General features: G+C 31.4%; 1 protein-coding gene across 1 annotated transcript in view; it reads left to right on the top strand.

Annotated features, from left to right (window-relative positions):
• 5-HT2B (5-hydroxytryptamine receptor 2B) overlaps positions 1–26571 on the top strand; it is a 60871-nt gene that overhangs the window by 14531 nt on the left and 19769 nt on the right. Inside the window, exon 2 of the mRNA XM_018537746.1 lies at positions 21216–21448. Coding sequence (XP_018393248.1) covers positions 21216–21448 — 233 coding nt within the window. The remainder of the gene's footprint in view (positions 1–21215; positions 21449–26571) is intronic.

Here is a 26571-nt window from a genome sequence, read left to right as displayed (position 1 = left end):
ATCTCAACAAGTTCTAAATATTTTTAATAAATATCATTCACAACTTATAAATTTACATTAACAATAAGAGGGGACACATTGAATTTCCTTGATGTCACTTTAATTAAGGAAAGTAATAAAGTATAATACATTTTTTGGTGTCAAGATTGGTATAAAAAAAACCATCATCTTTAAGACGTTATATTTAAATTTCTACTTTAAATATCCTTTAGTTCATAAAGTAAGTGTCATTGTTGATTTAATGAATATAATACTGCTTCTTTCCAATGTTCCATAAAAAAAAATTTTGATAAAATCATAAAAATAAACAATACTAAGAAAAGGGTAATGTAAGAGTCAAACAATCAAATTAATGTAACGTCTAGTTAAAACAAATTTTTAAAGAACACATATAATTGATCCATAAATATAAAAACATATAACTACTTAAAACGTATATAATAACGTTACAAGTTTCGGCTCCTGGATTGAGCCCTCTTCAGACAACGGTTTTACATAGAAATCGATGTACAAATGTTACATTATCTTTTCATAAGCCTCGTGAGTCTCCATGTAGAAAACGACATTGCTCACAAACGATTGGAAGATCGTATGTGTTCAATATCTCAATAAGATTACATATAAAACAATAGTAGAATCGATTTGTCGAAATAAGTATAATGATTATGGTCCAAACAGCAGATACATTGTCAATGAAAATTAAAAATTACACTAAATATAAAGAGTACTTTTAAAAATCGGCGAATTTTAGCAAAGAACATTGTGTGTCAATTATATAAAAGTAAATGTGTAATCATACTGCGGCGGTTCGACATAAACTAAAATCATAAAAATTCTGTTAAATTATGGTTATCAGTTACATGTAATTTTTTCACAACCGTTAATAAAAGATTATACCAAAAATTTCATCAATTAAATAATAAATTAGTTAAAAATAATAATAACGATAATAGTAATGTGAAAAGAGAGGTTAAAAAAAGAGATTCTTTACCATTCCATTTATAACAAACATATCGAAAAAATTAAACAATTTTTCAAAAAAGATTCTTTTATCAACTCAGCTTACAAAGACATTAATTAACTAACATAAGTAAATTCATTCGAGTACAAAAAGATGAACTTCCCACACTAATACATTCCAATATAGTATACAGAATTAATTGTAAGGACTGCGATGCATCTGTAGGACAAACAAGCAGAATTTTAAAGGTGCGTATCAACGAACATGAAAATCATATCAATTGGAACATTAAACAACTTTCAGTCATATTACTGAATATAGACGAGAATTTCATCTGATGAATTTGATTGCGGAAGTTAAGATTCTAGACGAAGAAATAAATTACACATAAAGCTGACGTCAGAAATGATCCACATAAAAAAACAGGAAAATGGATTAAACATCAAAAATGATATTGAGAATCCCTTGACGTAATATACTCAAATGTATTAAAATTAACTTGATGCTCCCCTCTCTTTACCGTTTTGTTGCCGAAAATCTATACATGTTATTAATTATATCTCTCATTTGTACTGTCAACATGTTAAGTACATTGAACAAATCGTCTAAGTATTTATCATGTAAGTCTCAAGAAAATTGTTAGTCTCTATTATAAACTTGCATACACTATTACATTTATAATCTTTTTTAGTCTAATCTGGAAATTACAATAAAAATACTGTAGTGGACATAACGTTTTTTTCACAATTATATTGTATAAGATGCTACTACGTATTATAGAGTCACACGATCTCCAAATTAACGATTTTTATATAAGACTTTTTATTAATGTAATTTTTACTGTTTATTGTTTGCAATATTAAGACGGATCCACACATAGAATTAAAACGTTTATTCAAACTTATTAATAAAAGCATTATACACAATTATCCAATGTTCGGCTTTTATAAACATTAATTTTGTTATTGATTTAGATTATTAAAACCTTTTCTATTTAATTTTTTAAAAGGGAAATTCTTTAATTTGACAAAAAATTATTGATTAATCAACTAATATTGGTAAAAAAAAAATATATCTTAGCATCAAACATCATTTCTGTTTTACAACTCTTAAAAATTATCCTTTCTGAGTCGTATTTCGACGATTATTTATAAATTAAGTTAGTTTAATGTTAATAATTGATAAGGGACAATTAATATTAAACAACTAATATAAAGAGATAAGGGCAATGAGCCAATAATTTTCCGTTAAAATCTTTAAATTAATCTATATATTGCAAAGAATATCACGTAATTATGGCGTTAAAGCTGGGACGAAACGCCATAATTACGTGATATTCCTCACAATATATTAGATTAATTTAAAGATTTTAACGAAAAATTATTGGCTCATTGCCCTTATCTCTTTATATTAGTTGTTTAATACATATTGAGCCTTATCACAAATATTTTAATTAATATTAACTCATGTATTTATAGCAATAATTCATTAATCACGATCCATTTTGTTGTCACTTTTGAAATAAAAAAGAATCCTTCATTTCTTAAATGCTATTTTTAATCTTACGAAAAATTATAAATTCTCGATATTTCACAGATCGACACTTAAAAGAATTAGATCAATTTTCAAATTTTTTTAATAAAAGAGACATTTCTTTCAATATTTCAAATTTATATCTCCTCTAAAAATTTTTGTTCCTCATCTTTTTCTTAATTAAATTGGCTGTCGTCTCATTATAGTCCTAAGTGAAAAAAGAAATCCCACAATGCTGCAGGGAAATCGAGGTTCCACTTTTCACGATTCAGTAATAGATTAATCATGGTGGACATAAATCCCCGTTGTCAATATCACTAAGCTACCCTTCGTGTGATTAGCGAGTCGTTTGTTATTATGCATCGACGAAGTCATCCGTTAATCGAAATTTGCAGCAGTGCAAAGGCCGCATCGATATGCTTAATGACGCGATGGCGGCCATATTAAGCACTCAAAAGTGATGGAACAGAAACACGATACCGCTTTAATAACGCTCGCTACAAATCTATAAAATTAAATTCGCCTGCGCAGATTTCCGTGCATCCATATCTTCGCGCTTGCACTTTGAAATAAGCGCGCTCTCTCTCTCTCTCTCTCTCTCTCTCTCTCTCTCTCTCTCTCTCAATTTTTATTCTTTCCATTTCAACTGTTTTCTGAACTAACAAACTAACTTTTTCTTTATAATCTCTAAAAAATACTATTATCTTATTTTTTTACACTAATTTCTTTCGATTTATTATTGAAGAAAATAGCCAATTAATTCAAAATAAATATTAATACAGTGAACTTTGTAATATTCTAAAATTTTAGCTTCTTTAAGAAGTTTACCTCAAGTTGCAAGACTTTTCAAATGCATGACGTGCAGCAAAACTTTTATCCTTCAAATATTTGATCGTTGGCACTTTTATTTACGCAAATATTTAGCTCTAGAGCCTCAATTCTTCAAATTTTGAAAGTTTCTTACAACACAAATGTGACTTCACGATTGCGAATTCTCAGTTTACTCAATTTTTTAAGATCAGCGCTTTCGCTTCTCCGCAAAAGTTTATCGTTCTTCGTATTTTTAAATCTCCACTTCTACGGGAAATAAAATGAAAGCAGCAAATAGAAGGAATGGGGGATGAATGGGAATTTTCGTACACGCGACGAGCTATTTCCATCCATGCGACCCCTCCGAATTCATCAGGTAGAAAAGAAAAAAGAAGAACATGGTCCAGGATGTGTCAATACATCGCGCCCGAATTCAAGCTTGCACACTCTTTGATACAATTCCGCGAGATTTCAACTTGTCGACGAAATTTCTATTTAGAAATGTCTATCTCTTTTTACATGTCGACAAATTCGGAAAACCACGACAACTCTCAAGAAACTAAAATTCCTTGACGTATTGCTTATCTAATTTGCAACTCGAATTTTCCTTGGCAAAAATGCAAAGATATACTAACAATCTTATACAATGAAAAACTTTGCGAGTCGAGTTCTAAAAATAAAAATAAATGCAATAAAGCCTCTCGCTATTCAATTTAATTTCGAGTAATCGTTTAAAAAGATTTCTATTCAGACAAATCGTCGCGAAGATATTTCATTTTATAAGTTAATACCTTATATAGAAAAAAATGACATTCATACAATTTCTTACCGAAGAAAAATCGATTCTAAGCCGATAAAAGAATATGCTTACAAAGTTTGTCGACTTCTTTTAATATCACCGTATATATATGTATCCTATATTTCATGAGATTATATACGCGATCCAGGCACTCTCGATGTTGAAATTTATTTGCTTGTTTTAATATTGATTTTTACTTTTTTATATATATGTACAAAAGCCTGAGACTCGTAAACAGCCGAAACTTCATCCGTTTCAAACATTCTAAAAATAAGGATTAGTTTTCAGGACAGAATTTTAATTTGAGGGAAAATATTTGTTCTCCAAAAGTTAATTTCAAGTTGTAATCTTAATCTTAACAAAACTGTCTCCTAACCAATTTTAAGTAATATTAATTGTCCTATAATTAGTTTAGCGAAACTATTAAGGTACTGTGCATGTGGAAATGTCGTATTTTCAAAGTTTTAATCTTCTGGAACACTTCACTGACGTAAACATCTTCTAATAATCAAGTATTATGTATTATATTAAAGTGAGATTCTCTCACACAAAAGCATTTTTGCGAAATTTTTAAGTAAATTTACTTTAGGAAAAATAAAAATAATCCGTCATCACATTTTACTTGACATAAAAGTACTCTTTTATTTTTCTTATGGTAATACGTTGAAACGTGCGGAGGATTAAAAGGTCACTTTTAAACATTCAGATGCATGGAAACAGACGGTACGTGGAATGTATAATCTGATATTTCATCTCTAAAACACTGAATAACCTTTCGTTCATCATTTCTTAAAATAATGCGTTTACGTTATGACTAAACAAAAAGCGCCACACGAAATACAATATGTATACTATTACCGTTACAATTTATGTATTATAAAATATATATTGAGAATAGCAGATAGAAAAATATATCCTGATTAAAAATACAAATTTGCAAAACTTTCTCACCTATTTTAGTAAAGGTAATAATGATTTTAAATGTGTTACAAATAATTTAATAAAAATTATAATTATATAGGTTTAATTAATATCTCATAAATATATTTAATCTCAATTATAACTGTACAAATCTAAACTTATTATTTTAGTTAGTCCAAAATAATTATGTAAAATGTTCAGGCACAATAATAAACGTAACAAATTTTAATATTCTATAGCAATTAATTTGAGCGTCTTACATAATTATTTTAATGGTCCAATAAAATTATTTTTAAATCTATATTTAACTAAATTCTTATATTTTTAGGAAAACCTTTCCATGGATTATACATAAAATATTCAGAAATTAAATTTGTCATTTTTAAAGATCAATGCTTATGTACAATTTATTTGTTTAATGTATTTTAAGATCTATATAAAGAAAATTCTAGGGTTCAAAAATTCTTAACATGTTTCTAGTTCAGAATTCCATGTCTCAAATTTTAAACTTCTTCAACTTGAAAGGATTAAAGGCAACTAAATTCGCAGTCTTACGAATCTTACAATTCCGAGAATTCAACACCAACCTGTAGGTAAACTTCTAAACTCGACGATTCTAGAATTCTAAAGTTCAACACCCCAAAAGTTTTAAGAGAGGAAGTCCTGTTTTCTAGAAAATTCTAAAAGATATTCCCGAGACAAGAAAAAGAATATTTTTTGTTGAATTCCCCTGCTCATTCCCCGACTTATCCTACCTCCCTCTTTTCATCCACAGGGTCATTCTGAAGGTGACGTTTCATGAAAGCGATGATCGATTTAAGGGCGTGCGAGCTCTCTGTGGACGCAGAATTTTTGCCGTATGCGTTTATCCTGCGAAAAAGAGACCATACGTTTTCTCTGAGAAGCGAAAGCAGGTTTCGAACCGCTTGTCACTCGAAAGTTTGATCGCTCCGGGCACTTGAATGCTCCACTCGAAAGCTCTGAAAGCCTCGCCATGTCGCACGATCAATGCGAGCGCGATTCTACAAAGCTACGGTTTTCTCTCACCAAACGCATCTCTCTCGCTCTATGCCATTTTTCAATTATACATATATTACCTAAGTTATATAAACATAATTTGTAAAAACAAAACATATAGCAATAATATCACTTTGAAAAATGTTTAGGTCCGATTTTTCATTTATTAGTACACTTGTATATTTTTCTATCTATAGTATAATTAATAGTTTTGTAGTGAATATCTCTTTTAAAGTTATTTATATATATATATATATATATACTACAAAACCGTTAATTAGTTTAAATTAATCATAGCTAGAAAAAAAACAATTTTTATATAATTATCAATTAAATCTAAGCCACAAGTTAATCAGATAATGAAAAACCAGGCCTTATAGTATTCTCACAATATTTGGATCCATTCTTTTAAATCTTTCAAAGTATTTAAATTTTGTTTTCACCTAGGTTTTCACATATATTTATAAATTATATATATACAATTGTTTTTCTCATGTTTTTCAATACATGCAACAATTTAGTAATTTCATCCCACGTAATAACCTAATAACCCATATTATTAGTAATCCTTTCTACGAGTCATATTACAAATTCATATACATAACTATAAAGTTTACAAATAGGTATATAAATAAGTTCACGCTCAGGAGGGAATGTCTCAAGTGGTGTCTCTCTTAATAATAAAGGCTCGAAAAAAAGGTTAATTGCAAGTGGCGGACGTCGCAAAAAAAAGAAAAAAGTATTCTCCACGTGGCCGTGCCACCTGGCACGATATTCTTGTACTCCATGGAACAAAGTGATCGGTGATTTATGACGCCATCAGCTCGGTCGACCAGACCTTCGGACCGGGAATAACGTGTCCCGAACTGATCCGGACAAATATCCCGCGGGTCAGCAGCCGCGTGGCGAACGTGGTTGACTGTAGATATATTCGATAGAATGAAAGCTGTACAAAATGCAAACGAACACATACAAGGCATAAGAGAGAGAGCGAGAGAGAGAAAGAGATATACCACATATAGATATACAGTTTATCCACAAAAGTGCGCTAGGTAGAGTTGGCAATCGATATAGTGGTGCAACTGTACTTTTTCATGTACATAGAGTATCTCGATTGAGTATTCCCGAATCGTTTCGAATCTCCGAAATTGCGATCTTGCGAACCCTCGAAATTCACTACCTCGCGATAACTTCAAATTAATTCCTACTCGTATTCTACTTCACTTTTAATCGATTTCTACCTTCAGCTGTGTAGATTGAGATGCAGACATGTACACAGTGTCCCGGATATTCCTCGCACGTCCAAGGACGTGGATTTAAATCTCCCTTAAAAAGAGCATAGGTCAAGAAAGTCGGCTAGTATTTACTGAAAATGCCACTTCCAGACGAACCAGAAAGCATTTTGATGAATAATTTAAATAATAAAGAGAAAAGTTTCAAAATTGAAATATCTTGTTACGCGATATATTAATATTATAATAGCAAAATTTTTAAAGAAATATATTTTAAATATACAACGATCTTTCTTTTTTAATAACATAATTATAGTTATGATAATCACATGAATGTGATAAGCTAATAAATTGAGTTTGAGACACCCTCTATACGCAGGTATAGATTGGATTTTTCTTTTCAGTCCGAAATCCTATTACTCGTGTTCTCTTATCTCTTTTATTACTGTTCTCTTATCTCTCTTATCGTAATCCTTGCATTGTTAAATCCGCTAATCCTTCAAACTTACTGCAAGATGCTATATAAGACGAGAAAAAAAGTTTGAGTCGTGCAAAGCTTGATCTGCGGAAGGTCTCTAGATAAATTTGAAGCATGAAAAGTGCCAAATTGACACGACATTAAATGGAAATATGATGCTAGAGCGAGGATATCGAATTTCGATCGTCGTTCGTGCAATTATTGGAATTCATCGAAATTTAATTCTCAAATTGCCTTCTGTTAGGTAAACGTCAATATTGCGATTGAGATTATCTCTACAAAATATGTAGCACCCGCAAAATTTCACAGACGATTTGACAGAATTAACCGAATATCGATAGTACAAATGTTATAACATTAAAAAATTCACAAGGGGTCTATCAATATTTAAAACATTAGATAAAATTGAGATCGCTTTGAAATGTTCCTCATTAATTAAGTGAGCATAGACGATTGTAGAAACAATAATTTTTCAATAATTAATTTTCTAATGGCTAAATTACAGAAGGAAAAATTAGACAGAAAATAATTAATTTTATAAATTTGCTGAATCAATTTTCAACTTTCTCAGAAGGATTTCATTGGAATTAAATTTAAAAGTTAACTATTCAATATCAAATTGTTTTGCATTCACTTGCGTCTGATTATGATTGTACTTTTAAATAATATTTCCGCATTAAGAAGATTCATTTTAATTTCTCGATATATATAATTTTCCAATGATATAGATTCATTAATTTTTTATGAATGTCTTTGCCAAACCAATATAAATAACTTTATCAAACATAGCGATATAAAATGACAGAATACAATATTTTAACGAAATGATACATTAAGAGAATTTGTCAAATTGCAAAGGCTGACAATGAAAGGGTTAAAGTCCTAAAGTGAAGTGCGTGCGTGCGTAGGTATATGTATATATGTATGTATGTACAATATGTATATCATATATATATATATATAGAGAGAGAGAGAGAGAGAGAGAGAGAACAGAAGCAGCAAATAAATTGAACACAAAAAGCGCTTTTCAGACTTTTCGTAATTAGTTTATCACCGCTGATAACATTGGAATTTTCTTCTTTACGTCACGTCTTAATAATGCAACGGCAAGCAAGAGAGCAAGTAAGGATAGATGCGAGCGTCATATACCGATCAAACAGCAAACTCGCTTGGCGTGTTTCGCATAACTTTAGGAAAACTCACCCGAGATACGCGCGCGGCACGTTCGGTGCTTTCGCGAGCTTTAGCGAAAAGTCCGCGGCTTCAGTTCGGCGTCTCCCGCGAGATCACCTCGAGCAATCTGCCTTGAGTTCTTCGTAGTGTCCTGCGCGAATAAAAACATTGATATGCGACACATAAATAAATTTGAAAGATATCCAATTAAAAAAAAGAAATGAAAATTGGCTTAAATTAATTAACATATCGTTTAGGGACAAAATTACAAAATTGTGAAGTTGACTCCCCGTTCCTTCAAATGATATTTTTTTATAGCTTTAATCAAAGGAACTGTTTTTAAAATCGATTTAGAACTCTCTCTCTTTTCAGAAGATAACCAGAACTCTGTTCATATTTTTCAAATTTTGAAAAAACACCACTGACTGGCGTGAAGGACAGTTGAAATTAAATGAGTTTAAGTTGATTAACTAATTGACGTTAAATTATTTAATTATATGCAAAAAATAAGTACTTTAATTGTAAAGCAAGTTCAAATTGTTAGACTGATTTAAACGTACATTTGCTCTGGAAATATTTCCAGAAAATAGAGAAAAATATAAAAATGCTGCACAACCAATCTTTTTTTATTTGCACAACGTAATTTTTCTATTTGTGTAAAAAATAATATAAAACATGCAAAGAGAGAAACTGCAAAAAATAAACTTCAATTAATGAGAACCCAGTTTAATTAAGTAGAATTAACTAACTACTTAAAAAAAGCTCAAAGCCGCGTTCTAATTATTATAAATTAATTTATTAATTAATACTGTTTTCCGGTGATTGACAGTTTCAATTTTCCCATAGTAAAAGATAAAGAGCTTTTTCGCGAATTAAAGGAGGATGCCCACGGATGAGAGTGATTTTGGCCCTGGAACTAGAACCTCCCTAATTGGTAAATTCGTGTAGAGCATGATGAGGGGTAACACCTCATACCAAATTTGGTTCTTTTATCAGGTGGGAAAGTTGAAAAAATCACTGTTGAAGTTTACTGTCTCCCCGATATCTCCTGTTACTACTTACGTTTGAATTCATGTATTTGAGAACATGCATCAGGTAAATATTCGCATAAAATGTAAAACTGAAGCAGAGATACAGTAGCGTGAATAAGTATACACCTGTCAAAGGTCACACACACACACACACACATACGTACAAGCGCGCGCGCACCTATTAATCCGGGGGCAATCATACTTGTGTTCGTGGCCGATTGAGGTTCACGGTTGTACCGAGTCTTATTATACGTATTTTGACCCGCTGAATCCGAATATCGAGGGTACTTTTCATTAAAATGGGGCCTACTATTGTTTATAACAATTTTTATAAACAAATTATTTTTTTTTTCGATTTTCCATTCGTAATAATTTTTTTCGTATTATTTGGGTGACTTTAAGCAAAAATGGTTATTTCACATTTTTGTCTACGACCCATTGGTTGTCCGTAAAAAAATATTAAAGTCAAATAATAATTGAAAAATCGATTTGACTTTAATATTTTTTTACGGACAACCAATGGGTCGTAGACAAAAATGTGAAATAACCATTTTTGCTTAAAGTCACCCAAATAATACGAAAAAAATTATTACGAATGGAAAATCGAAAAAAAAAAAATTTGTTTATAAAAATTGTTATAAACAATAGTAGGCCCCATTTTAATGAAAAGTACCCTCGATATTCGGATTCAGCGGGTCAAAATACGTATAATAAGACTCGGTACAACCGTGAACCTCAATCGGCCACGAACACAAGTATGATTGCCCCCGGATTAATAGGTGCGCGCGCGCTTGTACGTATGTGTGTGTGTGTGTGTGTGACCTTTGACAGGTGTATACTTATTCACGCTACTGTATCTCTGCTTCAGTTTTACATTTTATGCGAATATTTACCTGATGCATGTTCTCAAATACATGAATTTAAACGTAAGTAGTAACAGGAGATATCGGGGAGACAGTAAACTTCAACAGTGATTTTTTCAACTTTCCCACCTGATAAAAGAACCAAATTTGGTATGAGGTGTTACCCCTCATCATGCTCTACACGAATTTACCAATTAGGGAGGTTCTAGTTCCAGGGCCAAAATCACTCTTACCGCGTGGGCATCCTCCTTTACCACGTGCAAAAAAAATCGATAATAAATACATATCACGCAATATATACTAATAAAAGTTGAAAATAAATAAATTACTTAGGTATATAAAAAAAGTCTCTACGGTTATTAATTAGTAAATAATATATTTATAAGGCGATAGAATCTAATACGTAAACAATTTCAATGTATTTATCAACAAAGTTAGCTACACTTAACATTTCAATTGTTTGCGAATTATTTCTTATCGCCTTATAACTATATTATTTATACACTAACAATCAAAAACTTATACAAATAGATTTGATTCATTCTCGCAATTACAAAATTATTTTTATTTAACTTAATAAAAATAAAGGGATTCATTAATTTTTACTTTAGAATTTTTGCAAAAAAAAGCGGACTTTTATAAGGTGACAAAAAAGTTTAGCTGCAGGTTTTGTGTTTATCAATAACGCGTATATTTATTTAAAAAATCGAATGAATAGTTAAATCTTATTAAATACCAAAAATAATAATTAACATTCAAAATAGTCACCTTTAGCTTTGATACAATTTAAGCCTTGAGGCTCTTTGGGAATGATGGAAAATCTTTTGATTTAACGAAAAGTAATTAACACTCCAGAGTTTGTTTTTTAAAATATATTATACTTTACTGTTTAGATAGCGAGCTGCTGTTATTTGTTGTCATTTGAGCATCAAATGGCGTTAAAAAACTTACATCAAAATGATTTTAATAAATACACAAAGCTTTGTGGCCAAACATTTTTGTCACCTTGTAATCTCATAGAGATCTCTCTTTTCTCCAGAGTATTCTTTAAGATAAATTCCGTAAAAAAAAGTGTGTCGCGTAATCATCTCCATTTTCACCTCTCCAATTATCGATCCGTTGATAATCGATGACGTCTCGCAGTAGGTTACTGCTGCGATCGCGTTTCGAAGGCTAATGTGACAAAGTATAATACAACTCGCCTACTTGCAGTCTTGCAGGTGAGAGACAACACGACCTCGCATACAACACGCGACAACACACTGTCCGCCGCAAAAACGAGCATTGAGAGCACATGTCTGCCTGTCCTATTATTTCTTTGAAATGTTTAACACCTTACAGAGAAATTCACATCGAATATTCTCTATATTTCATATCGATTTCTGCGAAAAAGAAACTTTCCTTGATGTAACTATAATATTAAAAGCTCGTCGAACTGACGCAATGGACAGATTTAAATACAAACGAGGCAGAATCTATGATGATATGTTACATCCATCTATAGAATGCATATAGTTCCATTACCTCTGATTAAGATAAAAGACGACTCACTGATTCGACGCGCAACAGCGGAGTTAAAACTGTATCGTAGCTACGTTGAGATCTGCAACATATAAAGTATCCAAATTATAATAGCGCTTCAAATAAATAATATTTTAACAGGTATTCATTGACTATGTAAATCCCAAAAAACGTCTTTTCGTATACAAATTAATATCATTTCGAACGAAAGTTTTTCTCCCCATATGAATAAAAGCGATCCAAGCAGTATAATAAATAATGTGGATGAGCGCAAAAATTCGTGCACGATTTATTATTCAAGATTCAGCAGTTGTAACTTCATCAAAAATAAATAAAATTTAAATTAAAAAATAAAGTTTTAGACGCTCAAAATTGCGACTTTCAAAAGGACAGGGTGTTTTTTAAATTTCTGTCAGTTTAGTAATTTTTACATACTTACAGAAAATTATGAGCTGGACAAAATGGAAAATTTTCTTCTCCCTTAGTGGGCCTTTCGCGTACCAAAAAATAATTGCAAAAATTTGTTTCGACATTCTTTAGAAGTTTTTTTTTGTTATCGCGGATTAAGTGAAAACAATTCGATTTAAAATCACTGTAATTAAAAAAAATTCTTAAAAGTAAACTTTGCTCTATCAAATAGTAGATAATTGCCGCAATTTGAGTAAAATATTACGTTTCAAATTTACACAAAAATTTTTATTAATCGGGCACAAAGTTTTGCATGTCAAGAAATATTTATTGCGGATGTTACATTTTCTCTCTTATTTGTATCTCTCCTTCAAGTGAATACTTAATAAAATAACTGCGTCATCTTCTCGCGCGTAAACCAATAATATTCCGAACGAAAGTTGTTCTCTCCAATTCCTACGAATTGTTCGAATAAGCGATCCGAGAGAACGATAAAGCTCGCGAAGAACAAATAGTACGTAAGCAATAATTTACTTACCGCGAGAGGTTGTTCCACCGCGCACCGTTGCCTCCTCCTCCTCCTCTTCTCAGCTCTCCGGCTGCTCCGGCTTCCTTCACCATTGCTCCTTTCGTGCACCAAACCAACGTGGATGCCACCAACCCAACACTCGCTCACTCGATGAAAAAGACTGTTTATTAAATTATGGTCGCACGGCACTTTACACGGCACTCCCGATGTCGACCGTACGCGACGCGCACTTTGTTACAACTATAGTTACGACGATGGAAGAACGCAGGGAGAAAAGGTTACAGAGTACGTGCGTTCCGTGCGAGACATTTACCGAGTTAGCACAACAAAAATGACGAAGCGAAGGAGAGGGAAGGGAATTCGAAAATTGCGTGGCCAACTTCACGCCACGCACCACTCGCCGCATTTGCCCTTAATACTCTTCGTGCACTTCCTGCAAAACCAGAATATATGGGTACATAGATCAGAGTATTCCGTTCTTATTTTAAAACTGTCTTAAATAATGTTTTAAAATGCAAATACGGCCGAACGATTCTTATATTTAAGATTATCTTAGGCTGTCACGTGAACTAATCAGACAGTTGCATTAGCATTTTAGACAGACGATCTTAAAATAAGAACAGACTATCGGCCTATGATTGACTTACGACATCTTAAGACTTTACTCAAAATTATCTTAAATATAAGGACTGACTTTAAATACCGTCTATATCGCTCACACGCGATGATTCAAAAACCGTAATTTTTTAAATTATTTGTAACAAAGAGATGGGAATATAAGGAAAAAAAATGAACTTCCTTTAAAAGTATACTTTTTTTTACATTTTTTTTTTCTCTACATCAATTATTTTTACAACAAAATTGCATTAAAAATTAATTTCATATTACAAATTATAAAGATTTAAACGGAGTTAATTCTATTCGCATTGCTTGAAATCCCAAACAATTTTTGTATTCACGAATGAAATAAATTGTATATTAGGGCATTGAAAATATAAAAGATGCAAACAAAATATATATTTAAACTTATTTTCTCTCTTTAGAAGAACTCTATATTTTGTAAATTGTCATATGTAGCAAATGAATGACATATGCATATATTCTCATTATAACTCCTAATCAGATTTGGGAACAATTATTATTATATCTCACTTTACGAAATAATCTTTCCTGTGAAAAAATGTATGGATTAATGTTAAGAACAAGTATCGCCAAGGTGAACGGTTCGAAAACGCAACCATCGTCGACTATTTGCGCGATTAATTTCCGACAAAATTTAACGAATTGTCTGATACGCCGAATCAATATTATGCAAGCGATGAGTATGTCCATATGTATATATATATATATATATATATATATATATATTGAAGTACAGGCTCATACAATTGTAACTGCACTTACTGATAAACGTCACAACAGTACGTCGGTCGCCAATCGTCTCAGACACGATTGATCCGCTTCGTATCCTGCACGGCATTCCATTAGTCATCGGGTATTACGAGAATCATGTAACAACTTCACGCAAAACTGCGCGAGTCAAGCTAACACCGTAGAGTTATCAACAGTTCGATTTGGACTCGGATTGTTACAAGTCCGATTTGATACTCAGTCTGGTTTTTGAATATATTCAATTAATAAAATGAAATTTACGTTATGAAAAAATGTATAAACAAAGTTCTTTTAGTGATATTTCCCCATTTTAAGCGTCCACTAAAGTCGGAAATCTTATTTTCCTTGAAATATTTTCATTATACTCAACGTGATATTTTATTATATTTGTTTAAAAATATATTTTGTTTTAATAAATGTTGAACGTTTTTTATCTTAACATATTATTAAACGCATAAAATGATTTAACAAAATATTTATAACAAATGTTAAATGTCATATGTAAAACATAATTTAATTTTGTGTTCAATAATATAATATGTATTTTATATTAAATATTAATAATTTATTATTTTATTCAATTAAACTCTATTTTCAAAATTACTTAGAAAATAATATCGTAACTAATTTTTCATTAAATTTTGTATTTAATCTAGCTTTATGATTATCATTTCTGTTTGATTTTGTTCAGTTATATTTTTATTCTAAAGAGACAAAATATTCAGTACTTTAGATATTTACTATAAAGATATGGCAATCCCCTAATTGAGGTGCGAGTGATTACGTCCGAAAATACGGAATCCGTATTACGGATAGGTATACATATATAACGTAGTCATTTTGATGACTTGTTGTAATACTTAAATTAATATTTGTATTTTCTATATAAAAATGCATTATTAAATAAATATATACGTTATTTAAATAATCATTTCATATGAATATAGTAATAGTATTCATTTTTATATGAAAAGTAAATATCATTGCACATTTCCAATTTCAAACTTTTACTCCTGGAACTGCATGGAATACAGCCTCATAAATCTAAAACAGGCGGTTTATACTGAAATTAATAAAAAATTCACAAAGCAACGACAGAATTGATTTTGAATAACGATAAAGAATTAACTATATCGCTTATGATAAAATTTATAATTCCGATCTCCTCTCGCTTCAATGTAGGCTTTAAATAGACAAGTCACGCGAAATACTATGTCGAGTAGTTGCATTGAAATGCTTGCGAGTCGTTATACAACGAGAGACGACCAATCACGCGGTCGTTAATTAGTTGGTGTTGGTGGCTCGTCTTGATGCTCATGCCGTAATCGCCGTAATCGTGAAGGGAAATACGGCGTGCGCCACTCTACCCGCTCGCTCGAATGTCGTACGAATGGCAGTGCGCCGGCCTTGTGTAAACACAACGTACATGCGAAAATAGTGCCAAGGTCACGCGCCGACCCGTTATCGCTTCGAAAAATTTCATATTTTGCAAAGTAAATTCACACCGAACGCATGCACGTTACCAGAATTTCGAATTGATTTTTCGGCGAACCAGCTATGGTGCCAAAATTTCTACCTCGTTTCATTGCAATCCAACGTTTGCCCGAGATAACGATTCATTTCACTCGATCAAAATTCAGTTTTGTTAGAAATAGGATTAAGTAACGTAGCGTATCAAATTTGCCGTTGGCAAATTGTCGATATTAAGAATTGTCAATGTAATTATACTAATGATCGATTTAGTAATTATTGTATAGTATGTCAATGAATAAGAGAAGCAAAAAGATAAAATTATTTTAACAGCAAAAGTCAATATTGCCTAAGCTAATGTCAAATCAATAACAGGTGATTGCAGGTAACTGCTGTTCTAATTCTCTGCTCGGTACGTATATATATTATTAGCTCGGAAACTATTGCGGTCAAATCCCGACGCGTTTTTATATTAGGATTTTTTATTTAAAGTATAATTAATATTGAAAATATATATTACTAAAATGTATTAAGACATTGAAATATTTTGTATTGATATTAAATTACATATGATATACGTATATATTGTCACATTGAAAAGTAACATATATCCAAAAATTAGCAATTTGTCAGTAAAAATACTTTTTTAATTCTTTCTAAATTGGAACAACATTTTAATTAGTGAATATGCATAGCTATATTCACTTTCTTTTCATGTTATATACTACTTTTAATTATAATATATGTATCATTTAACTCTTTGAAGACGAGAGTTTTTTAACAAAAATACTTGAAGATCTTGCTTTCTAAAGATTTTTAAGCTCGCTAAATTTAATTTTGGCTTCAGAATTCTAAAATTTAAATTTCGAAAAAATAATTTGATCATCTTAGACATCTTGTTGTTTCCATAATAGGAGATTAAATTATATTTTGTGATGATCGCGCGATTCATTGGTTTTCTTAAGACATCTTCTTTGTATTTTGTAAGATATCTCAATATTAAATCTATAAATTTGACGTGACTCATTACAAAGGAGAATAATTGCGTTAGCTGAGGAGGAAAGAGAATCGAAACGTTCTATTGTATTCATGTGGAATAAAGGATTTAAATAAATTCACTTATTATCGATTGCGTATCAACAGCAACGCTGCACTCTCCTTCGCCCCCTATCACAGGAATTCATGGTTTTTTGAATCAAGAGAGTCCGTAAGGAGATTACGTCTGAAATTATTGTAATCTTGATACACAGTTGTGTAAACTTCTTTCAACTCGTTATATGAACGCATATAGTTTATAATGGAGAAGTAGAAAAGAACAGTACTAGTTTCTTAGAAGTTCGTTTGATAAGAGGTGGCGAGGGGGGCGATTATTTTTTATTTATATCACATCCTTTTCAAATAGACATATAATTCCATTCTAACCATTCTATCTGTCAGTAAGGACATAATTTTTGGTATAGTAAACAAAATAATGAAACTGTCGTATTCTAAATTTCACGAAGAAAACTTTATTAAACTTTAATAAATATATTGTTAAAAAATAACTATTCTCTCCATTTTTTTTTCATATGTATTTAGAACAATTTTATTACACAAAGACTGAATATGCTCTTTTATAAAAAAAGACAGTAATAATAATTCTGCTTTATCCAAAAAAAGGACCTTCTTCACTGTCCCGTATATTAATTCTGCATCGTAAAAATTTATTCCAATATCAAAAAAAGTAGACCGCCAAATTGCCTTTACGATTCCTCGCACTCTTAGAAAATTTATTACAGCGGGTGAAAATATGTTAGACAAACATATCCCGTTATGATGTTATTTATAGAATCAATTGTTTGGATTGTGAGGCTTCATATGTGAGCCTGAAACTAAAAGATAAACTTAAAATCTAGAATTAAAGAACATAAATCTGATATTAATAAAAAAAAGTGGATCCTTATCGGTTATATCTAATTACCGATTATTCGAAAATCATGAATTTGATTGGGATCATGTACAGATTCTTGATAACGAGCCTTCATGGATTAAGAGAAACACTTGGAAATAATCCATATATAAAAAGACAACATAAAAGTTTAAATAAGCAGAAGGATATAAAATTGCTTCACGATTCCTATTTTCGATTCCTATCCTACTTTCTCCCACAATCAGTAATTCCTACTCGGATATGCCTCTTCCACGCACAGAGCATATCCGACAACACAATGACAATAGACAGCTGTCAATTTATATTAGACAATTCGTAATAAGCCAAGATAATTAACTAATTAATCCAATCAAGTTTAATTTAAATTTTCTTCACGTAACGAACGATTTTAAATTGTTCTAGTTAATTAACTATTTCCATATTAATAAAGGAGTAACTAACAGATTAATTACAATGGCCATATGTGGAAACAATCGGAGAAGTATCCTTGTCTTCACAACATCTTTGGAGACTCTTTCAGACTAACGATTATTAAATATGTACGACTAACAACAGTCTACAAGATTTGAACTGCGGCATGCGTACAATGTATATATATTATACAAGATACGAAATTAGAACGAATTGCAGCGTGCGTATAATATAGATATTAAGGGATGCGAAATTAAAATGGTAATTTACACTGAAGATAACCCAACGTGAAGGATCGTATGTGTGTGTTGACAATTTATTTATTTTTTATATTTACTCGACATTAAAGAATTTAGGAAGCAAAAACAACCGGCTTGGCTCAATAGCTCTTCATTATCTACCTAAATTTCTTTCCTTATCAAAATTGTGATATTTTACCATATAAGCAATGCATCGAAAAATATATCGTTTTTCCACAAAAATAGATATATGGATCAACTTTTACAGTCAATTTCCTCTCATTATTTAAAAAATGTTTACTTTTTACACTTGTGTCGCTTTTCTATCAACATAGCAATATGTATACTTTCATTAACATCCACGTAATAAATTTCTACATATTTAACCTTTACACTCTCGTAAAATTTAATTTCCCGAAAAAGCTTTCTGCTTTTAATTTCATAAAAACTTGTCAATTGCACAAAATAGATAAATAATAAATTTATACGATTTCAAACATCCGCGGTTTTTTAATATTTCAATTAAGCTGGATGTTGCTATTAATTGGAATTCAGTTTTGTATATTTCATATTTTTCGTTATTTCCACTGCGAGTTGAACAAATATAATATATTATGTTACAAGTGAAATGCATATATAATAATATACGCAATAGTTACGATAACGTATATACATGAATTATAAGTAGATGCTTTCTTTAGGAATAAACGTACGCTACGCGTGCAAATCTCAGGGGACGACTGACGATTCTGCAAGCAGCCAGAATCACGACGGAGTATACAGAGACTGCATTAATAACAGCGAAATATTAGATCGTCGGTATACACGGTGGATAATCCAGCGGCGTACATGAATATGCAGTTTCTGGGGGCTGCACGGCGGGCACGAGACGGTAATTTCGTTCGGCACGCGGAGTTGTGTTAATCCCTCGTTTCTTCGTGCATTAACCGCCTGTCGTTTCAGCTGCAGGGTTTATGCTTTCGATACTTTTATCTCTTCCTCGTGGACACGATCCTACGGAACGCAACACTCCACGCGACGTTTCCACGATACTGCGAAATTTAAATGATCTTTATCAAAGGGAAGTTTCAGTTAAAGGTTAACCACTATTGTCTCGTGTACTTAAGGAAAACCTTTGATCCTTTAAACGATATTCCCTCGTTTAACTCGTTTCAGTATCCGAAAGTTAATCTTTCGGTTGATATATTTCGGGAATAAATTAAATTCCAATTTTAATTAAATCTCAATTTTATTTATAATTAGCGGGATCTTTATTGAGATTGGATCGTTAACTGATTTGATTAAATATAGATACCAGAAAATAATACCAAATCAAGTTGTGCCAAGAAATTCTAGTTAAGCGTTTAATTTAAAATATATATTTCTAAAAGATAAGATTCTTATTAAAACTAAATCTTTATTCTGTGAAATTCCACTAAAATATTTATAACGCAAAAAGAACGACTGTGAAGAAGATTACAGAACGAGTATATTTATTACTCATTAATTACGCGCGTAAAATGATTAGTAACCTTTGGCGGAGAAGTTTTACGACCGGAAGTTGCTCGACAAACTAAAGTTTTTGCGCTGCCACGTCCGCTAGAAGTAAAACGTTTATTATAACGAAGAGTGGGCGTATCAATTATGGCCGCTTGCAAAAATGAATAATTGAAAAAACCCGAGAGCACCAGTTGAGACTGCTCGAATAACAGCTCTACAAGGATTAATTATTAAACAAAGTTTAAAGGTCGCAAAGAAAGAATGAAATCACTGGAACATCGATCTCGAGATAACAGCTTTCTATTTGTGTACATTACAATTTCTACATATCGTCATGTAGACAAGTAAAACTGAAAATTTAATATCGGATGGTCTTACATTGCTTCGAATGCAATTTAGAGTAAAGATTAAAGTAAAATTGCCGCACTCTCTTTACAAAGTCTACCTAATAATTTAATCTCCACATTCCAATGTTTAATTTCTAATGTTTAGGGTACAATCCAATATTTAAGAAGTTCTTAATATTGAACAAAAGGAAAAATCAATTAATAAAAAAATTTTACAATACTTATACTATTTATATGTAATAGTATATGTCTAATATCTCATAATTTCGATCCAAAAATTAATTTACTGATTTGTAAATTTATTTGTATTGTTCACGTATCGGTTTTTATTTTCCACTTATATTTGTTTAAATAGAAAAATTGTGTGCAGAATTAATTTCTAAAAAAATGCATACATGAATACATTAAAATTTTAATTGTTATATTGTAATTCCGTTACGTCCATGTACCATATATCTCGATGTTTAAAAAACCCGTTTATATGAAATATATATTCAGCGATACTGTTGCGCATAAATAAAATACCGCGCGGACGAATGTCGGGATAATTGAAATTTATCTCTCGGCGAGTCAAGGTGCCACTAATTGAGCCAGGATTTAATTAGTCGCGTTCCAAGCGAGCAAGACTCATTCGCCATTTTGTTTCGCAGGATACTTCCCGCTGCCGTCAGTTTATTGCCTCGCCTGGATTTGCCTCGACGTGCTATTCTGCACGGCCAGCATAATGCATTTGTGTACCATAAGCGTGGATCGCTATTTAAGCCTTCGTTACCCGATGAAATTTGGACGCAACAAGACGAAGAAAAGAGTGACGCTAAAGATCACCTTCGTCTGGATCCTCAGTATCGCGATCAGTTTACCTCTGAGCCTGATGTACTCGAAGGTGAGCCGCTGCATTTTCACATTAATCGCATTTTCCATTTCTACCCGCGAGAGAATTATTTTATTGATCAAAACTTTTCATCTTCTTTTTACTGCCCCTTTTTTTCATCTTCCTTTATCTCCTACTTTTCATTATGTCCTCGCGGATATTAGGTGAACAGAATATGAAGACAGTTATAGATAAAACTTTACTATACTCTAACTCTCTTTCTCATCCTTATATTAATAATTCAGGCATGCTTGAAAAAAACGTTACAAGTTTCTTTTTAATTTCTTAGAAAATTAAAGAAAAACTTATTTTTTTCATGAAAATTATCTTAAAAAAAATTCTACAAAAGATTATTGTAATAACTAAAGATATATTTTCGCAATTAGTCTTTGCAAAAATATTTAATTAAGTTATGTTTGTGATAAGGCTCAATAAATTTAAAAATAATGAAAAAGGAAAAAGGCTACGAGGCAAAAATTCGTTAAAATTGTTAGTATAAATCAAAATTGTCATTTAGTTAAAATTACATAGTTTAATTAGACAACAGACGTTTCGACCTCTATTAGGTTATTATCGCAATGTTATAGAAATAATAATCGCAAGTTGTTAAAACAAACCGGTAATGTACGGAATTAAAAATATAAAAATTAATATATATAAAATAATAATAAGTGTATACTATCACTCGCATGACAATATATTACAATTTCGGTACGAGCTAGAGTCTATAAACCTTAGTGAATCGTCTAATTATAGTGTGTAATTAATTTCTTATAATATTGTATCAAAGTACAATTTATAAAATGGTCCATTATTAGACAATGCGATGAGATTCAAATTTTAGCTGTTACTCTTACAAGTTTAAAAATGATATCAATTTAATTAAGAATTTTAAAATGTTGTAGTAAAAATGCATGTCGAAATGTTGTAAATTCAAATAAAAATACCAATTGCACAAATGGACCCTCTTACAACTCTCTTTCCATATTGCGCTAATAATTTTTCTCCGCTATATAGCAGTACTTATGTACACATTAAATATATTAGTGTATGTGACAGAACACTTACTTACAACCTATTCATACAATAAAACAAATTTTCATAATTTTGGCATTTACAACGTTTTGTCGTGACACGTCTTCTTAATTAATTAGGTAGTATAGTATATCTCATTTTTGCCGATAAATGCATGCATTTTTTCTGAGAGATTTTATAGTATAAATGTAAACTACGAATATGTGCTATGTGCGCATCGATAAATGTACAAATATGGGCTTTAATTTTTAATTTATTAATTTTAATTATTAAATTCAAGATAAATCATACATCAAATTATTATATTTTTTTCTTGAAAATAAAATATTAACTGTATAAAGAAATATATCTTTTCGTTTGTTCTCACAAATATTAAGCAAGTTGATAAAGAGTTATTACGAATAATCAAACAAATTTGATTACTATTGTTCTCTTTCTTATTTTCCATTAATAATTAAAAATAAATTATGTATATACAATTTTTTTATCTTCCTCGTGAATAAACTTTTGTGTAAAAAGAATTTATTGTATCTATCTTTTCGATAGAAATCACTAATCTTTTTAATAGTATTATCAGTTTAGAGATATTTTATGGTATTTTATTCTGTCCCGTACAAATTTTTTACATGCTCCATTTCATATAATTCTAAAACATTATACATTTTAAGAGAAAGAGATATGATTATATGAGCAGCTTACAATGTGGCTAGAATGTAACTGCGATATACTTTTTTGCTACATACTCCTGCGCGAACATTCTACTTAATTTTCCATAACGACTAAAAGATTGCGAGGTTTCGCCCGTAAAATCCCTCTCAGGTGGCAGATGCGAATCTCGATAGTCGAAAGTTTATCGCTGTTTGCGGGAAGCGTCGCTCATCGATCATTCTCGATGCAGGATAGAAGCAGGATGGATTTATACAGGACTATACATTGCTTCGCCGTTTTTCATCGGCAACGTCCCCGTCCGGAAAGGAGAAAGACCGTTGCGATATTCTCTCGCTTGCGAATGAAATTAACAACACGAGATGAAGCGACGCTATATTATGAAACAGTTGTCCGCCGTTTTGGCATACGCGCTCCCTCGTAAATTCCCGACTAACCCTTCAACCTGTCGTTTCAATGCGGCTTTATGCCACAACCGTCCCCGAAAATCGCGTTAAACGTCACAGTTCAAATCCCGAGCCTTCATCATTGCTAAATAATATATAGCAAATGTGCAACGTACACTTTACAGAACAATATATATATTTTTTTATAGATTAATTTAACGTAATTATTTTACAACTCAATATATTAGTATGAAAGAGAGAATGTTAAAATGGGATCAATTTTTGTATAAAAGGGTGTAAATAAAAGGTATGTTTGTTTAGATTTTTACCTTCTGGTTACGATAAAGTTATTAAAAATAAATTCGTGGCATTTAACAAATACCTAAAAAATTAAGCACAAATATTTCGATAATACAATATGTTTGTACTCAATTTTTGAAATGTTTCCGAAACGCTATAAATTTTTAATAATTTCATCCAATATTATTCCTTTTACTTACACCTTTTTAAACAAAAGTAGATCTCTTCTGCTTTATTTTTAATCTATTATATGTATCTTTGATCGCTATTACATGTACTTTTCATTTTTACACATTTCCTATTTACGTCAAGTGGCAATGGCTTACAAATCACGGCTGAAAAACCAAACACTCTAGCCAGTAATCTGGCCAATGCTGATACAGAGAGAGCATAAAACGCAGACTATAAGGAGTCTCTCAAGATCTATTTTTAACTAACAAGTTGTAAGTAAAATATTGTATTTATTATAGTAAGACTTACTGGATTCTCACTTAGCACGCCATACATTCTCTATATACACATATTGTTAAATGTCCTAGAGTAACAGATCACAATACTAATAGAAGTTAAAAAAAATTTACGTCAACAGTGTTTAAGTAAAAAAATAATAATATACCGGAGGAGAGATATTCAACTATACATACATATGTATGTATATATATATATATCTGCGCGCGACAACAAAGTAATTATACATGTTGTCTTTAATTTTCGCGAATAAAAACATGACTGCAAATTTCGATGGAAAATGCCGACGTTATGGGTTTTCCAAAGATGGATGTAATGTGTCTAACAAGTTATTTTCTTACCTCGAGCGTGTTCATCGTCGTAGAAGCTGCCTCGGCTTGCAAACTGCTCTTGCAAATGTGCAAACTACTTTCGTTTCACGATGCGAGAGAGAGAGAGAGAGAGAGAGAGAGAGGAGAGAGAGACGAGAGAGAGACGAGACGATAAGCACTGCCGCATCGACGAGTTTGTCGAGCGAGTTTCAGCAACTTTACAACACCATTTACTAGCGCGTTTCATGCCTTACTTGGGTATTGATCCAACTTTTTCGGCCCCCATATACTCATTCAAAATTCTATTCAACATCCAGACTGAAATTTGTATTTGACACCGTGAGGCGAAAAAAATACCCATCCAATTATATACATGTGAATTTTGCGTTTTCTTTTATGTTGTAAAATCTTGTACTGTATAAATACGCGCGCGCGTATAGACCCAAAGTAATTAATATCCAGATTAGGAAAATCGAGTAAGAATCCAATAACTAGATTAAAAAAGTCTTTAGGGTGTACATCGAATATTTATATTCTAAATATCTTCACTTTTTCAATCTGAACATTTCTATCAGTAATGAATTTCCGTAGAATTGGACTGGTTAAAATTCCGAAGTTTACGAAATTGATAAAACTTTTTTATTTTTGCAGACTTTGGTGTCACAAGTTTTTAAATCCACTGATTTTTCATACATTATTTCCTTATATCAAAAGTAACACAATTGAAAAATATATATGAAAATGCAAATTGTTATTATGAATAAATTAAATAAACGTTACTCTATTAGTCATCAAAAGTAAACAAATTCAATTTCATTAAGAAATTATAAAAACTTGTTGCAACTAAAAAAAGGATGATTTTTTTAAACTCTCCGTTTACAATCTATTTTTTACTATCCTAAACTTACAAAAATATGAAAAAAATTCAAGGATTTTTCAATCTCTATGACATTATCAAACAATTTTTTAACAAAAGATTTTAGGGGAGAAACTAAATTTCGCCCTCTTGTATTTTGGAGAAATTTAAGAATGAAATTTCGCTTATTTCGAAAGAGACTCCGATTACAAGGAATTGTGAGTTAAGGGATGTAAAAACAACAATGGTTAAAATAATATTTGATCATATTAAGAATATATTCTTTCCGCCAATATTATTTAATTAGTCTATAATTTTCTGTCAAGTTAAAAAATAGTTATTCCCCTTCTTTGAAAAACTTAATTTTTTCATCATCATTCTTGAAGCAGACGATATTCACCCTTAATATTCTCATTTTTATAATTTGGAAATTTTTGAAAGATTTGTTTTACTTCTCAAAGCAGGATTTTTTCTAGAATGGTTTTCTCATTTTGTAACACAAATAGCAAATTCTTGAATTCTCGATTTTTCAACACTTCCTTCTCTATTTTAAAAAAATTTATGTGGAAAATTAAAGGGCGTGACGACATCACTTTCAACGAGCCACTCTCAATTCTCACGAGATCTTACGTCGAGTATTATCGACTGACGTCGAGCGGAATTCGCACCTTCCGGGAACACATGTGGCGGAAATACACGTGCGTGGGCTGCAATCTTGCAACCAGAGGATGTCCATCTCCACATTTACTTTCCTCTTACTTCCTCCCTTGCAGTCACCGACGAACGTTATGACTTGCGCTCGATCAAGGCGAATGCGACAGCCGGAGAAGCGGAACACGAGCTGACCATTATGGGCGACAGGGACTGAAAGCGGAAGCGTATTTCAAGGAAGATTCATGTCTACAGGGTGACCCGTAAGCTCCGCGTCAAACTTTAACGATGAGCACAATGATTTATGAAATGTATTGTCTCGTGGAAGCTCCGTGCTAACTTTCAAAATAATGTGTTTGAGCAGACGTGTAAGAATGACTCCGCGATCGTTTCCACAAATCTAAATTATTAATAAATGACTCACAGGAAATAACAACGAGAGAGGGAGGGAGGGAGGGAGGG

This window comes from Cyphomyrmex costatus, unplaced genomic scaffold, assembly GCF_001594065.2.
Source record: "Cyphomyrmex costatus isolate MS0001 unplaced genomic scaffold, Ccosl1.0 scaffold182, whole genome shotgun sequence".
Taxonomy (NCBI): Eukaryota; Metazoa; Arthropoda; class Insecta; order Hymenoptera; family Formicidae; genus Cyphomyrmex; species Cyphomyrmex costatus.
The sequence above is the reverse complement of the archived record's forward strand: the minus strand, read 5'-3'. Positions and strand labels throughout refer to the sequence as shown.